At 47.6% G+C, this 17,471-nt stretch overlaps 1 protein-coding gene across 1 annotated transcript in view; it reads right to left on the bottom strand.

Moving 5' to 3' along the window:
• Positions 1–402: 402 nt before the first annotated feature.
• The window catches only part of ITGA1 (integrin subunit alpha 1), a 409,880-nt gene continuing 392,811 nt past the window's right edge, over positions 403–17,471 (bottom strand). Inside the window, 2 exon segments of the mRNA XM_030193116.1 lie at positions 403–2,092; positions 6,106–6,222. Coding sequence (XP_030048976.1) covers positions 2,045–2,092; positions 6,106–6,222 — 165 coding nt within the window. The 3' untranslated portion in view covers positions 403–2,044.

Here is a 17,471-nt window from a genome sequence, read left to right as displayed (position 1 = left end):
GTTGGAAGTCTACCTTCATAGTTATATTTACAGTGGTTCTTTAAACTATAATGAGTGTTAGCACTGCGATAAAGCTTCAGGAAAGATTAATGCAATGAAGTTAATGTACTGTGAGATGAAAATGCCAACATGTAATTAGACTATGGAATTTTCTGCAAAAGAATGTGATAAGAGCAGTTAGCTTAGAAGGTTAAAAAAGGTTTGGATAATTTCCTAAAAGAAAAGTTCATAAGCCATTATTAGGATGGACTTGGGAAAATCCACTGCTTATTTCTTAGATAAGCAGCATAACATCTTTTTCACTCTTGAGACCTTGCCAGATACTTGTGATTGGCCACTGTTGGAAACAGGATACTGGGCTTGATGGACCTTTGGTCTGTTCCAGTATGGCAATGCTTATGTTCCTATGATTTGGCCACATTATCTGGAGTATAAGTCTCAACTTTGAGGGGGTTTTTTTTTGTCCAATGTGATAGCAGGTCTTGTCCATTATGGAGGTGACCTGCATGAACTTTGAGACCGGAGGGAAGACAGGTATCACATTCAAAGTAATCCCTGCTTATGAAACAGAGGTGTTGAAGTTCTGTCTCTGAGCAGACTTCTCTCCAGCACTCAATCAGTGAGCAGTGCTGGACTGCTCTATGTATGCCATCTATGGATGGTATTCTAAAAGCATGGGAGAAATGAACAATAGAAAAATGTATTAGAAGATTTCTGTTACTGTACAGACAATATAATTTCCATGTTAACCATTTCTAAACCTTAGAAAATATCTCAAACTATGCTATTTCAAATTCCTTAAATATACATGTATTTATTTAAATAACAATATTCATTTCTAGAGCAGATAACTTACAGTAACAAAAACTGGTATAGAGGGACTGTACCCATGTTTATCTGCTCCAGAGAGAGACCTAATTATTCTTCCTGTCACCTGAATATACATCTGCCAAACTGAGGCTTATGGACAAAGTAAACCTTGCTTATCATATGAGTTTACTTCTTTATAGGAAATCAGATTAGAAACCAGCTTAATAAAATAGTCATTTAAAATCTATTCTATGTACAGAATAAATATATTTCTTGATTTTATAGTAGAGATATTTAAAAGAGGAAGCTTATAGTTAAAATGTTGCCCAGATATGTAACAGCATAATGTGGAACACATAGTTCAACCTTTCAAAGAAGAAAACAGTTTTCATCTAAATACATGTTCTGTTATTTCAAGTTTCATAGGAACCACAGATGCTATATTTCAATGCCAAAGGTTCTCCAGTCCTCTCTTGAGCATATCAAAGACCCACAACTCCCCAACCAGAACTCCTGTAGGCCCAGCATGGAGCAGAGCACCTGGGAGGATAGAACTCCATAATGTCTAAAGGAGTGCACACAATTATTAATAACAGTTTTGCTCAAAATCAGAAGAAAAAATGTGTTGTTGCTTCCATGTAGTAAGAATATGGGTTGGCATACATCTTTAGATGTGTGGGTCAGACATTGAAGAGAAGAAGGATATCAAATCTTCTACTGTATAAGAATCCATGTCAAATACACTATAACTCACACAGTGGTAGGCAGTGATCTTTGCTGGTTCAAGACCTTCCCATGTAACTTATCATTAAGATATCAAATCTTTGGCTCAGTGGTGTATAAGTTCTCGTCATGTCTGCTTTGGAGAAATCAGGACCATGTTAAAAGCAGACAATACCTCCCGTTTTTTTTTTCTTGATTCCTTCTACTTCCCATACTGACAACGGTGTAACTTTATCAAGCACAGTAAAAATACTTCAGCATAATAACGAAGATTTGGTGCTCGCTGAAATGTTACATGTATTTACTTTGAAAAAAAAAACTGATTCTGTAGTTTCTATGTCGGCAGAATTCTGAGTTTAGTTGGTACAGAACAGTCATCCTTGAAGTTTTCAAAAGTGTGATTAAATAATCTGCCTTTGGATACACAAGGTGCATAGATTAATTGTGTCATGTTGATTGAAGGCCTGAGAAAAATTAATGGTTGTAACCTTACATTTTGCTGACATACATTTCACTTTTCCTCCATTTTCTTCTTCAGAGGTCTTTTGAAAAATCCAGCCTGCAAAATTGAATATAATCATTAGTTACAAAGTTTCTAAATTTTATTTCTATTTTTTGTCTGTGGTCTTCCAAATTATGTATACTTCATTATGGCTGTTATTTTAGAAACATATCCCTAAGTAAATAATGACAGTTATAGATTATATCACATACATGTGTAAATATCAATTTCAAAAAGCTGCTATTTACATATGGAGATATAATACAATGCAACAAAAAGGTCCGGGGTGATTTACAAATAAAGCTTAACCAATACAATTACAACTTTAAAAATAAACAAACAATTATCCAAAAAATTATAAATCCTAAAATTTTGTAATGAAAATTTTGTTGAAAAGAAAAGTTTTTACTTTCTTATGGAGAGATATTTTTGTTCTTCTTTAATGGTCATATGTAAATTGCTCCAAGCATGTACTGTTTGATATGAGAATACAGAATTGTTAAAAGATTCACACCCTATACAGATTTCAAGGGGACATGATTTGAGCATAGTTTGGGAGAGGATAAAATCTATGGGGTAAATATTCAGCCGGCAGAGGTCAGTGTTTTTTTTGACCACCGCTGGCATTATGCCTGAACATTCAATGCCAGGCCATGTCTGGACTGGCATTGAATATTTAGGTATGTGCGGCCAGCTATCATTATCCGGTTAGGTGCGATACTCAGCACTTAACCGCTTTAAGTTAAATCAGGCAAAGATGGGACTGTGTTTTATACGGTCCTGTTTGACCAGTTATCTTATGTGCTGAATACTGGCACTTGACCGCATAAACACCAATTCCACACCCAGATCACTCAAAAATCATCGTCTTCAAGTTTCATGGTTAGTGCTGATATCCGGCGGCACTATCCGGGGACGTACTGCTGAAAATTAATGGCTAGCCCCACACAAGCAATTTAACCAGGACCCCCCCCCCCCCTTAGTTATATCTACCCCTATTTGTGTATTCTCCAATTTACTAAGGGAATACATACAACATATGGGGGAAATTTTTCATCTTGGATTTTACACTAGCTCATAGGTACACATAGGTTTTTAAAAAAGCACTTGTTTTTGGCCAGGCTTTGCACTAGAGATTTAGGGCATCATGTCCCTTTAATCCTATGCAGTTTATTTCCATCCCCAAAAGGAAACTAAGATCAAATAGAGGCCTCAACACTATACTGGTTGCATTTACATATGTAGGTCTGTAAACTGAAGGTGCTCAATGTGAAAGAGGAGCACTACCTCCAAGTGGAAGCTGCCAGGTTCATGCTGTTCATTTTTTTAATGTGTATATCTATCTATACACACACATATTATCTATCTATCTATCTATAAATGGCTGCTCCTGCTGCATGTTCTGGCAAATACACATGTACTCTTGTGCGTATTTTAGAAAAGGCTCTATGTCAGCAGAGGCTTTCTAAGATTATCACTGAAACTAAGCATACCTCAACCAGGATGTCTCAATTCAGATCTCTACTTTCTATGTAAAGAGGGGCTACAGATGAAATCACAAATGTCATAAGTAGAATGCACTTTTCAGAATTATGATATATATCCAATGCTCCCCATCTTTACAATATGCATTGGTATCCCTTCATAATAAACTCCCTTACCAATGTAGATTATATCAAAACTTGTGCACTGCTTAATTTGATACTGAAATTTTATTAACTGATTTTTCCTTATTAAGCTCTCAACTCATTGATTACATAGTAACATAGTAGATGACGGCAGAAAAAGACCTGCACGGTCCATCCAGCCTGCTCAACAAGATAATTTCGTGTGTGCTACTTTTTGTGTATACCTTACCTTGATTTGTATCTGCCATTGTCAGGGCACAGACCGTATAAGTCTGCCCAGCACTAGCCCCGCCTCCCAATTACAAAGAACCACTCTGACAAAAACTTACACCTCTGTTAAGAAATAATTATCTGCTTGCGTAAAGTCTTAAAACAGACCTGGACATTTGTTAACAGCAAAATAAGCCTGTTAATGAGACCAATAAAGCTACTGCTATTGACCGCCCCTATCGGACTGTCCGTTCACTTGTCTCTTAGATTGTAAGCTCCTCGAGCAGGGACCGTCCCTCTATGTTAATTGTACAGCGCTGCGTAACCCTAGTAGCGCTTTAGAAATGTTAAGTAGTAGTAGTAGTAATTACAGATTTCAGGCTTACTGAATTAATGTTGAAATACAGATTTACTGCCCCTCTACTAATAACAAAACTATTCATTTGTGAAGTATCAAAGAAAAATATAATGAACATCTGAAATTTAATAATGCATTTACAATGAAACAGTAAAAGAAAGGTGGCCCATAGCTCATTATACAAACCTATATATGTAAGTGCTACTAATTAAATAGCAAGGTCCTAATTTTTATTTTTTCCATTTTGGAGATTACAATGAAGGGGGAGGGAGTTGAGGAGAATTATTTTCTTAGAGGTCATTCTACCCAGCTGCAGGAAAAAGGGCCCTGCGGTAGCGGCAAGGGCCGTTTTTCCCAAGCGCCAGGGCCCTTTATACCGCAGCAGGTAAAAAGCGCCTAAAAAAATGGCCATGCCATAAGATTACTTTTACTGTCCATGCGGGAGGGGGGGGGGGGGGGGAGAACCACTTACTGCCATCCACTGAGGTGGCGGTAAGAGCTATTGCTGTAACCTGGTAATACCAGGTTAGCACCATGCTATAAAATTTTTTTGTGTGTGCTCAAGGCAGAACTACCACTGGTGGTAGCTCCGGGTTACTACTACTACTTAACATTTCTAAAGCGCTACTAGGGTTACGCAGTGCTGTACAATTTAACATAGAGGGACAGTCCCTGCTCAAAGAGCTTACAATCTAATAGACAAGTGAACGGTCGGTCCGATAGGGGCAGTCAAATTGGGGCAGTCTGGATTCACTGAACGGTAGGAGTTAGGTGCCGAACGCAGCATTGAAGAGGTGGGTTTTAAGCAAAGACTTGAAGATGGGCAGGGAGGGGGCTTGGCGTATGGGCTCAGGAAGGTTGTTCCAAGCATAGGGTGAGGCAAGACAGAATGAGCGGAGCCTGGAGTTGGCGGTGGTGGAGAAGGGTACTGAGCCCACGTTGGGCTTACTGTCGCTTAGTCAAAGGGCCCCTCAATCCCTTGTGTTAAGCCTTGGTTAAAACTAGCACTTTATAAGATGTATATTCCATTGAGTTGGTGCAAAACCTGATGGAGACATTTTCTCCATGTATGCATGTTCTGTTTATAAATTGGGGAATACATGTGGAGAATTTTGGCAACATCAAACCATGTCTCACCATACCCCCTTCACTGCATGGTGTGATTCTTCACATGTAAGCTCACATGTAAGCTTTCTAAACATCACCATTACAGTTGAATGCACCTGCAATGTCTTATGTGTCTTGTGCCACAAATGTGCCCACTTTATTTATTTAGGTGCACCAACCCTTTAGTAAAAGAACCCCTTACTGCACAACTGCAAGGGGCGTACACGTGGATGGAGCATGGACGTGTCACCAAGCATTACACAGAATTTACAGAACACTATCGATTGCATATATAGTACTTAATTTTAGGTCCACTAACCAACTTAAATTAGGACAGTAAAACAGCTGTACAAATTTATGTGAAGAGTTAACTGGGCACCAGCCTGAATATCAGTCAGTACCCAGTTAACTTCCAAGTCGGTGGACATGCCTGGATATTCAATGCTGGAAGCTGCACATGCAATGGCACTGAACATTCAGTGTTAATTCAGCCTGTGGTCAGAAGCGGCTTACCAGCCACTTACTACAATGGCTGAATATCAAGCCCTTAGTAAACAAATCAATATGCATTTATTTCATACCAGTTAAGACATCTAAGCCTTAGGGACTGATGACACCCTTTACCTATTCTATTCATATTATGTGTTTGACATTCACTCTGTCATTATAGTGTGGTAGAAATTATCAGTACTGTGTATAAAAATAAAAAAAAAATGTGTGTGTGTGTTTCCGTGTGTTCCTTAGGAAAAGAAAAACATGGGACTTACCTTCCACAGTGCTAGTATAAGTAGGGTGAGAATCAGAAGTCCAGCAAAAACACTCAATAGAATAACCCACAATGGAACTTTGCTGGGGTGGAGCTCTTTGGAAATTTTAATTATAGTCTGGAAAAGATGCACATACAATGGTAAATCAATACATAAAGCATTTGTTTGCAAGCTGAATGTTTGGGGTGTGGCCAGTCACAAGATACCTTGCAGTGTGGCTCCACTGATATGTATGAAACCAGCAGATGATACTATATTCCATATCATCATGCTGATCAATCCATAGACTGGTGGGTTATGTCCATCTACCAGCAGGTGGAGATAGAGAGCAATCCTTTTGCCTCCCTATATGTGGTCATGTGCTGCCGGAAACTCCTCAGTATGTTCTCTATCTCAGCAGGTGGTGGTCACACACAGCAGCAGCTCTGGCTAGGTCTCCAAGCCTAAATTTTAGGTTCTGTTGAGTACCTGGGGTTGAGGGCTCTTCTTGAGCAAGTGCAAACCTGGTGGCGCCAGGTCCCTCCTTTTCTCCCCCCTCCCGCTGGCTCCGTTAAAAAAAAAAAAAAAAAAAAATTTTGGACGTCCTTAAGGGCGTTTATTTCGACGTTTATTTAAACGTTTATTGCAGCTACTCACTGGGACACCAGGTCGTTACAGCTTGGAGCGAGAAGCAGGTCATTTTTACCTTTTTATAGCGGGCAGGGGGTTCCCCGATCGATCTCCATGTGGCCTATGGCGTTGGAGGGCGAGGGCGCGAAGAATCGCTCCCCGGACCGCCTGTGCGCTGTTAGCGGGGATGCGGGGGTCTTAAAGTCTGATTCGCCCTTGTTGGGTGTCAGTTCAGAGGCCGGTCAGTGTCCCGGGTCTTCCTTACGGTGCGGCGGTTTTTCCCGTCATAAGCGCCCATCCCCCGCTGCTCGCCTCCGCCATCTTGGCCGGCCACTCTGCTCGGACGGCTTCTTCTTGAGCCGCCCTTGAGCTGGGAGACGTTAATGCCATGGCCGCCCTTGATTTGGGCGACGGCAAAAAAGCGGCTAAAGTTAAGCGCCGTTCTTCCCGCGCGGCTCCTTCTCGGAGTGTTGCGCCGGACGCCATCTTGGATGTGCAGCATGTTTCTCCCCCGCTCTTGCGAGCGCCGGTTGAGGGTGCGTCTAGGGCTGTGGCCCAGGCTGCTGAAGTGCTCAGTCTGGGGGGTTTCTCCCCGAGTTTATTTTGCTGCTGCATCAGGCCTTTCTTATGCAAAACGTTGCCCCTTCTCCCTTGTCCATAAAGGGGTTGAGGCCCCCGGAAGTAAACGCCCTCGGGTGGTTTCCCAGGCCTTAGAGGACTCTGTTTCCTCTGATGTAGATGAGGGCAGCGTATCTGAGTTCTCCCAACGGTCCTTTGGGGATTCCTTGGAGGAGACGGATTCCCGCTCGGATGGAGCGGATGACCCCTCTGCAGCACGGATCTTTCGCTCAGAGGATTTGCCCAACCTGTTACTGCAGGCCATGAGCATTTTGAAGATTTCCTCTCCAGAGGACGTCTCTCCCTCAGCCCCTGTTGGCTCCGCCATTATGCTGGGGACGAAGCGCCCGCCTAGAACCTTCCAGGTGCATGATGCCATGCACACCTTATTTTCGGCTCAATGGTATGTCCCGGAAGCGAGCCTTAAAGTGGCTAGGGCTATGTCCTGCCTCTATCCTTTGCCTGAAAGTGAACGGGAGGCCTTTCTTTGGCCTACCGTGGATTCTTTAATCACTGCGGTGACTAAGAAAACGGCGTTGCCGGTGGAAGGTGGCACGGCCCTAAAGGACGCCCAAGACAGAAGATTGGAGGCGGCCTTAAGGTCGTCCTTTTAAGGCGGCTGCCTTAAGTTTGTAGGCCTCAGTTTGCGGCTCCTACGTGGCCAGGGCGTGCCTGACGATTGTGCAGCGGGCTTCCCCCTCGGATCCTTCCTTGAGGGCTGATTGGCCGGCCCTGGAATCGGGCTGGGCTTATTTGGCAGACTTACTGTATGATGTCTTGAGAGCCTCGGCTAAAGGTATGGCTCAGACAGTCTCTGCGCGGCGGTGGCTTTGGCTGAAACATTGGTCTGCGGACCACGCCTCTAAGTCCCGCCTGGCTAAGTTGCCTTTTAAAGGCAAGCTGCTCTTTGGGGTCGAGCTGGACAAAATTGTGACCGATCTCGGCACGTCTAAGGGCAAGAGGTTACCAGAGGTCAGGGGAAGCCCGTCGGTACCGCCCGGGCAAGTCGGGCTCCTCTGCCCCCTCTTCCTTCAAGAGGAACTTCTCCCCCAAGCAGCATTCCTTTCGCAGAGACCGCCGTCCCGGAGGTGCGCCCTCCGGTCCTCCCCCAGGGTCTCGTACCCAATGACGGGGTCCTGGTCCATGGCCCAGTGCAGAGACCAGGGTAACTTCAGACGCTTGGGTGCTGGAAGTCATCAGAGACGGCTACAAGCTAGAGTTCTGCCGACCCTTAAGAGACGGGTTTGTACTCTCTCCCTGCAAGTCTCCGGTCAAAGCTGTGGCAGTGCAGCAGACCTTGGACAATCTGATCCGCCTGGGCGCGGTCGTTCCGGTGCCAGAAAATCAGCTTGGCAAGGGACGTTACTCCATTTACTTTGTGGTACCAAAGAAAGGAGGTTCTGTACGGCCTATCCTCGACCTCAAGGGGTCAATCGGGCCTTGAAAGTTCGGCACTTTCGCATGGAGACTCTCCGCTCTGTTATAGCGGCAGTGAAGGCAGGGGAGTTCCTGGCATCCTTGGGACATCAAGGAAGCGTACTTGCATATTCCCATCTGGCCTCCTCATCAACGCTTTCTGCGTTTTGCAGTCCTGGGCCGACACTTCCAGTTCAGAGCCCTCCCGTTCGGGTTGGCTACTGCTCCGCGGACCTTCTCCAAAGTAATGGTGGTCATTGCGGCCTTCCTGCGAAAGGAAGGAGTACAAGTCCATCCTTATCTGGACGACTGGTTGATCCGAGCCCCCTCTTATGCAGAGTGCGGCAAAGCTGTGGACCGGGTGATTGCTCTTTTGAGCTCCCTGGGGTGGATCATCAACTGGGAGAAAAGCCAGCTGCGCCCAACTCAGTCCCTGGAGTATCTGGGAGTTCGATTCGACACCCAAGTAGGCAGAGTGTTCCTGCCGGACAATCGGATTGTCAAACTTCAGGCTCAGGTGGACCAGTTCCTAGTAGCCTCTCCGCTCCGGGCTTGGGACTATGTGCAGCTGTTGGGCTCTATGACGGCCACGATGGAAGTAGTGCCCTGGGCCAGGGCTCATATGAGACCACTACAACACTCTCTGCTGCAGAGCTGGACTCCGGTGTCGGAGGATTATGCTGTGCGCCTTCCCTTGGACCCAGCTTTGCGCAAGGCGCTGAGCTGGTGGCTGCAGACAGACAAGTTGTCTGCAGGGATGCCTCTTGTGACCCCGGAGTGGATTGTCGTCACGACGGACGCCTCTTTGACGGGCTGGGGAGCCCACTGCTTGGGAAGGACAGCGCAGGGGCTCTGGTCTCCTGCAGAGGCAAAGTGGTCTATCAACCTCCTGGAACTCAGAGCCATTCGGTTGGCGCTTTTGGAGTTCCTCCCGGTACTGGCGTTGAAGCCAGTACGGGTCCTGTCGGACAATGCCACGGCTGTGGCCTATGTCAACCGCCAGGGAGGTACCAAGAGCGCCCCTCTAGCCAAGGAGGCCATGAATCTATGCCAGTGGGCGGAAGCGAACCTGGAACAGCTGTCAGCGGCCCACATTGCCGGAGTCATGAATGTCAAGGCGGACTTTCTCAGTCGCCATACCTTGGATCCCGGAGAGTGGCAGCTATCTGCTCAGGCGTTCTTGGACATCACGAAGCACTGGGGCCAGCCGAGCCTAGATCTGATGGCGTCATCGGCCAATTGCCAAGTGCCGCGCTTTTTCAGCAGAGGACGGGACCCTCGATCCCTGGGAGTAGATGCTCTTCTCCAACAGTGGACGGCACAAGAGCTTCTCTATGTGTTCCCGCCTTGGCCCATGTTGGGCAGGGTGCTAGACCAGGTGGCAAAGCATCCAGGCCGGATAATCCTGGTGGGTCCAGACTGGCCCAGACGTCCCTGGTATGCGGTCTTGATCAGGCTCTCAGTGGACCATCCTCTACGGCTGCCAGTGGAGCAGGGCCTGTTGCATAAGGGTCCCGTGGTGATGGAGGATCCCTCCCCCTTTGGTCTTACGGCCTGGCTATTGAGCGGCAGCGTCTGAGGAAGAAGGACTTCTCAGACAAGGTCATCGCCACTATGCTAAGAGCGAGGAAGCGCTCTACTTCTACTGCTTATGCCAGGGTTTGGCGTACCTTTGCAGCAGCATGGTGTGAAGCAGGCTCACTTTCTCCCTTCACTGCTCCAATTTCTTCAGTGTTGGCGTTCCTGCAAGAAGGTCTGGAGAAAGGCCTGTCGCTCAGTTCCCTTAAAGTCCAGGTAGCGGCTCTGGCTTGCTTCAGGGGCCGCCTGAAGGGTGCTTTCCTGGCTTCGCAGCCAGATGTGGTGCGCTTTCTCAGGTGAGTTAATCACCTGCGCCCTCCTCTGCACTCAGTAGTGCCTGCGTGGAATCTCAACCTGGTGCTAAGAGCCTTGCAGAAGCCGCCTTTTGAACCCTTGTCAAGGGCATCTCTGAAAGACCTGACGTTGGAAGCAGTCTTTTTGGTGGCTATCACTTCAGCCAGAAGAGTTTCCGAGCTCCAGGCACTCTCATGTCGAGAGCCTTTTCTGCAGTTCACTGAGGCAGGAGTGACTATTCGCACAGTGCCTTCCTTCCTGCCCAAGATTGTTTCTCGCTTCCATGTGAATCAGCAGCTCTGTCTCCCTTCCTTTCGTAGGGAGGACTATCCAGAGGAATACTCTGCTCTCAAATATCTGGATGTGAGACGAGTCATCATCAGATATTTGGAAGTGACCAATGATTTCCGGAAATCGGATCATCTGTTTGTCCTGTTTGCAGGTCCTCGTAAGGGTCTGCAGGCTGCTAAGCCTACAGTGGCAAGATGGGTCAAGGAAGCCTTTGCAGCGGCTTATGTGGCCGCGGGGAAGGTGCCGCCTATCCAGCTGAAGGCTCACTCCACTAGAGCTCAGGCGGCCTCGATGGCAGAGGCTGGGTCCGTCTCCTTGGAAGAGATTTGCAAGGCGGCAACTTGGGCATCGGCCCATACCTTCTCCAGGCATTACAGCTTGACTGTGGCTGCTCGGGCGGAGGCCCGGTTTGGAGCTTCAGTGTTGCGGTCAGGGATTTCTATGTCCCGCCCTGGGTGAGTACTGCTTCGGTACATCCCACCAGTCTATGGATTGATCAGCATGATGATATGGAAGGTAAAATTATGTATCATACCTGATAATTTTCTTTCCATTAATCATAGCTGATCAATCCATAGCCCCTCCCAGATCTGTATTGTTTATATTCTGGTTGCATTTCAGGTTCAAGTTTAGTCTTCAGTTCCTGTTCAGGAGGACTTCGTGTTCAAGTTTTTCAATGGATTCTTCAAGAGTTGAGACGAATTTGTGTTACAGTGAGCTGCTGCATTCCTCTCCCCTCCGTTTTACGGGGCTGGATTGAGACTTAAATTCTGCTGGCGCTCCCTCCCGCTTCGTGCGTCAGTAGGGCAGCTTTGTACCCCTCCCGCTTCGGCGGTGTTAGGGTCAGTCAGCTCCTCCCGCGGTTGCAGGATAAGCCAGATCCCCCCGCATCGGCGGGTGTGGTGTCCCTCCCCCGCTCCGCGGGGATGAGCTGGACGGATTCCCCTCCCCCACTCGTGTGGGGATGAGCTGGGTTAATTCCCCTCCCCCGTTTCGGCGGTGGTGCGCTGGGCAGAGTGTCCCTTTGTGGGTGTAATTCTCTAAGTGCTGAATCCTGCGGATGGAGCTTGGATATCGACATACTGAGGAGTTTCCGGCAGCACATGACCACATATAGGGAGGCAAAAGGATTGCTCTCTATCTCCACCTGCTGGTAGATGGACACAACCCACCAGTCTATGGATTGATCAGCTATGATTAATGGAAAGAAAATTATCAGGTATGATACATAATTTTACCTTACTGCTCAGTGTGCAGCTGTGTCCAAAAACGCAAACAGGATGCTAGAAATTATTAGGAAAAGGATGGTGATTACGACTAAAAATACAATAATGCATCTGTATCGCTCCATGGTGCGACCTCACCTTTAGACGTAAAGGTCACTGTTACCTATTTGTGAGGGAAATTGATAATAGGAGGAATATCAATAACACAAACAGAAAACAATGAAGCCTAGAAAGTCATCCGAATAGACTAATTTTTCATTACAATTACTACAAAGACACCACCGACCAGATTATATTGTATATCTGTATAGAAATGTAGGTATTTGTATTTTTGGGGGATCTCAGAAGGAACAGTTGGCTAAGGGAAGGGGAATCAATTTGCCTTCCAATTTACTTCTTCTAGAATTAAATATATTTAGATTTAAGATCATTTTTTAGGGGCTTTATTACTAAGGTGCATTAGCTGTTAATGGACAGTTTAACATGCTATAACAGCTAATGCAAGGATAAGCTAATCTAGCTTCTCGTTAAAGACTTCATTAGCATGCGGTAAGTCACACGTAAATGGACTTTTGTTTTTTGGAGGGGTTATTGGGCAAAGAATGGGCATGGAGTTCTCTCTGCAGTAAAAACGCTGGAATTACCAAACATTAACTGACAAACTGTTAACACAGAAGCAATTTAGGAGGCACTAAGTGCCAGTGGCGTAGGAAGTGGGGGGGGGGGGGGGGGGGGGCGGTCCGCCCCGGGTGCACGCGCTCGGGGGGTGCCGGCCCCGCTGGTTCCCTGCTTTCTCTGCCCCGGAACAGGTTACTTCCTGTTCCGGGGCAGAGAGAGCAGGGAACCAGCGGGGCCGACGCAGCTCCGAGTGACGTACACTCGGGGCGGATCGGCCCTCCTGCAGGTAACAATGTGGTCCGGGGGGGGGGGGGGGGGGGGGCGCCGCAGGGGGGGGGGATCGCACCATGCTGCACCCGGGGGGGGGGGGGGGGGGGGTGCGCAGCGGCGACCTGCCCCGGGTGCCATTAGCCCTCGTTACGGCACTGCTAAGTGCCCCTGCCTTAACAGTGTGTTCGTTCTGAGCATTAATGCCAACATTACCACATGGCTTGAATAGTAAAATACAGAGAATGCCTCTTCTAGATGTCGCCTTAGATCCGGATTTTGTAAAATCCCACGTTACGGCATGGTAAGCCCAGATCTTAACCACTTTAGTAAGGGTTCCATAAATTGTAAATCAAAGTGATTTACATTCAGGTACAGTAGGTATTTCCCTGTCCCCAGATGGCATAGGATTTAGGGATTCATTTCCTAATGTGCATTAAAGTGCATTAAAGGGATTTAATAAATGCTAAATAATACAAACTCTATTATTCTCAGTAGGGCCTATTTAATATGGGGTCCTTTTACTAAAATGCACTAATGGATTTAGCACACGCTAAATGCCATGCACCCATTGTATACCTATGGACTGCATGGCATTTAACGCATACTAATTCATTAGCACAGACTAAATCTGTTAGCATACCTTAGTAAAAGGACCCCTATATGCTTAACTGAAATTATCGTGCATTAACACATGTTAATAAATGAGGCACTAAATTTGTACCCAGTGATGGTAATTTCAAAGTTCCTTAATTTTGTTTCATTTCCTGAACCTTTTCAACAGCATGTCCCAGTGTTATGCACCCACTTGGATCTAATAAATCCACAGGCCCCAGATACACTTTTGAAAGTCTGAAAGGGAAGGATCCACTGGAGCAAGGGAAGGATCCATTAGAACAGTGGTCTTCGTTAATTTTTAAGCTGGGGCCACATCGGATTCTAATGAGCTGAAGGACAGCATCATCATCCCATGTGGGGCCACAAGACTGCTGACCAGTGTGTGTCAATGACATCCGTCCCCACAGCCCAGCTTAAAATTTAATTGGGGGGGGGGGGGGAGGTATACTCAAGGTTGTGAGCATTTCCAAGTGCATTCTTTTTTGTCTATTGAGAAATGCTTTGTCCTTCAAGCATGTAGCTCTTTCCCATCCACATTCCCCCTTCTGTCCTAAGCCTAGCTAGAAAGGCAGAGTAGCAAAGAAAAAAGAAACATGACAATGGGGGCTGCCACTGTTCCCTAGGCATTGCATTGAAGAATACTGCACTACAGGCGTCCGAGGCATTCACCTGGCTTTTTACTGGCTGATAGGCCTCTGCTCACAAGGATGACAGAAGCCACAAATTGTGGCCTACAATTGTAAACAAATAATGCATATTTCCAGTATGGAATACAGCTCTGTTTACCTGGTCTAAATGTTGGTGGTTTCATTTTAGCCATGATTTCTGCTCTCTTCAGGGTCAATTTTATAAAGCTGGGTACCAAACTGTCCTCCCCACCTAAATGACTTTTTATAAGATCACCCTCAAAAAGGATCATTTTTAACAGGTAGTCTTAGTTGAAAGAGCAAGAAGCAGCCCAGATGTGCCCTATTTTATAAACATATTACATATATGTGTCTTTAAAAACTAAAAAGTATGGATGGCAGATGTTGAGAGTGTGGCTTCACACTTCTTCCTAATTCTGCGGAGTCACCATCTTGGACCTCGCGGGGGGGGGGGGGGCAGTAGAAGGAAGATGGATGGTACTGGGAGGGGTGGGGGAGCAGAGGGAATAAGCAAGAGATAGTTGGGACTGCGAGGGGTGGGGAGCAGAGGGATGGACCAGGAGATGGATGGGATTGGGAGAGGTCAGGCACAGCAGAGGGAAGGAGCAGAAGATGGATGGGATGGAGGGATGGTGAGCAGAGGGAAGGAACAGAAGATGGATGGGACTGGGAGGGGTGGGGAGCAGAGGGAAGGAGCAAGAGATGGTTGGGACTGGGAGGGGTGGGGAGCAGAGGGAAGGAGCAAGAGATGGATGGGACTGCGAGGGGTGGGGAGCAGAGGGATGGACCAGGAGATGGATGGGATTGGGAGAGGTCAGGCACAGCAGAGGGAAGGAGCAGAAGATGGAGGGATGGTGAGCAGAGGGAAGGAACAGAAGATGGATGGGACTGGGAGGGGTGGGGAGCAGAGGGAAGGAGCAAGAGATGGATGGGACTGGGAGGGTGGGGAGCAGAGGGAAGCCTACTGGAAAGAAGACACTGCATAAAGCGAATGCTACATACCTGTAGAAGGTATTCTCCGAGGACAGCAGGCTGATTGTTCTCACTGATGGGTGACGTCCTCGGCAGCCCCTCCAATCGGAATCTTCCTAGCAAAGTCCTTTGCTAGCTCTCGCGCGCCCGAGCGCACCGCGCATGCGCGGCCGTCTTCCCGCCCGAAACCGGCTCGAGCCGGCCAGTCCAGTATGTAGCAAGACAATACACTTTAAGGGAAGACACAACTCCAAAGGGGAGGCGGGCGGGTTTGTGAGAACAATCAGCCTGCTGTCCTCGGAGAATACCTTCTACAGGTATGTAGCATTCGCTTTCTCCGAGGACAAGCAGGCTGCTTGTTCTCACTGATGGGGTATCCCTAGCCCCCAGGCTCACTCAAAACAACAACCATGGTCAATTGGGCCTCGCAACGGCGAGGACATAACTGAGATTGACCTAAAAAATTTACCAACTAACTGAGAGTGCAGCCTGGAACAGAACAAACAGGGCCCTCGGGGGGTGGAGTTGGATCCTAAAGCCCAAACAGGTTCTGAAGAACTGACTGCCCGAACCGACTGTCGCGTCGGGTATCCTGCTGCAGGCAGTAATGAGATGTGAATGTGTGGACAGATGACCACGTCGCAGCTTTGCAAATTTCCTCCATGGTGGCTGACTTCAAGTGGGCTACCGACGCAGCCATGGCTCTAACATTATGAGCCGTGACATGACCCTCAAGAGCCAGCCCAGCCTGGGCGTAAGTGAAGGAAATGCAATCTGCTAGCCAATTGGATATGGTGCGTTTCCCTACAGCCACTCCCCTCTTGTTGGGATCAAAAGAAACAAACAATTGGGCGGACTGTCTGTTGGGCTGTGTCCGCTCCAGATAGAAGGCCAATGCTCTCTTGCAGTCCAATGTGTGCAGCTGACGTTCAGCAGGGCAGGAATGAGGACGGGGAAAGAATGTTGGCAAGACAATTGACTGGTTCAGATGGAACTCCGACACAACCTTCGGCAGAAACTTAGGGTGAGTGCGGAGGACTACTCTGTTATGATGAAATTTGGTATAAGGGGCCTGGGCTACCAGGGCCTGAAGCTCACTGACTCTACGAGCTGAAGTAACTGCCACCAAGAAAATGACCTTCCAGGTCAAGTACTTCAGATGGCAGGAATTCAGTGGCTCAAAAGGAGGTTTCATCAGCTGGGTGAGAACGACATTGAGATCCCATGACACTGTAGGAGGCTTGACAGGGGGCTTTGACAAAAGCAAACCTCTCATGAAGCGAACAACTAAAGGCTGTCCTGAGATCGGCTTACCTTCCACACGGTAATGGTATGCACTAATCGCACTAAGGTGAACCCTTACAGAGTTGGTCTTGAGACCAGACTCAGACAAGTGCAGAAGGTATTCAAGCAGGGTCTGTGTAGGACAAGAGCGAGGATCTAGGGCCTTGCTGTCACACCAGACGGCAAACCTCCTCCATTGGAAGAAGTAACTCCTCTTAGTGGAATCTTTCCTGGAAGCAAGCAAGATGCGGGAGACACCCTCTGACAGACCCAAAGAGGCAAAAGTCTACGCTCTCAACATCCAGGCCGTGAGAGCCAGGGACCGGAGGTTGGGATGCAGAAGCACCCATTCGTCCTGTGTGATGAGGGTCGGAAAACACTCCAATCTCCACGGTTCTTCGGAGGACAACTCCAGAAGAAGAGGGAACCAGATCTGACGCGGCCAAAAAGGAGCAATCAGGATCATGGTGCCTCGGTCTTGCTTGAGTTTCAACAAAGTCTTCCCCACCAGAGGAATGGGAGGATAAGCATACAGCAGGCCCTCCCCCCAATCCAGGAGGAAGGCATCCGATGCCAGTCTGCCGGGGGCCTGAAGCCTGGAACAGAACTGAGGGACTTTGTGGTTCACTCGAGATGTGAAGAGATCCACCAAGGGGGTGCCCCACGCTTGGAAGATCTGGCGCACCACTCTGGAGTTGAGCGACCACTCGTGAGGTTGCATAATCCTGCTCAGTCTGTCGGCCAGACTGTTGTTTACACCTGCCAGATATGTGGCTTGGAGCACCATGCCGAGACGGCGAGCCCAGAGCCACATGCTGACGGCTTCCTGACACAGGGGGCGAGATCCGGTGCCCCCCTGCTTGTTGACATAGTACATGGCAACCTGGTTGTCTGTCTGAATTTGGATAATTTGGTGGGACAGCCGATC

The sequence above is a fragment of the Microcaecilia unicolor genome, chromosome 2, assembly GCF_901765095.1.
Source record: "Microcaecilia unicolor chromosome 2, aMicUni1.1, whole genome shotgun sequence".
Lineage (NCBI taxonomy): Eukaryota > Metazoa > Chordata > Amphibia > Gymnophiona > Siphonopidae > Microcaecilia > Microcaecilia unicolor.
This window is presented reverse-complemented; position numbering and strand designations above follow the sequence as displayed.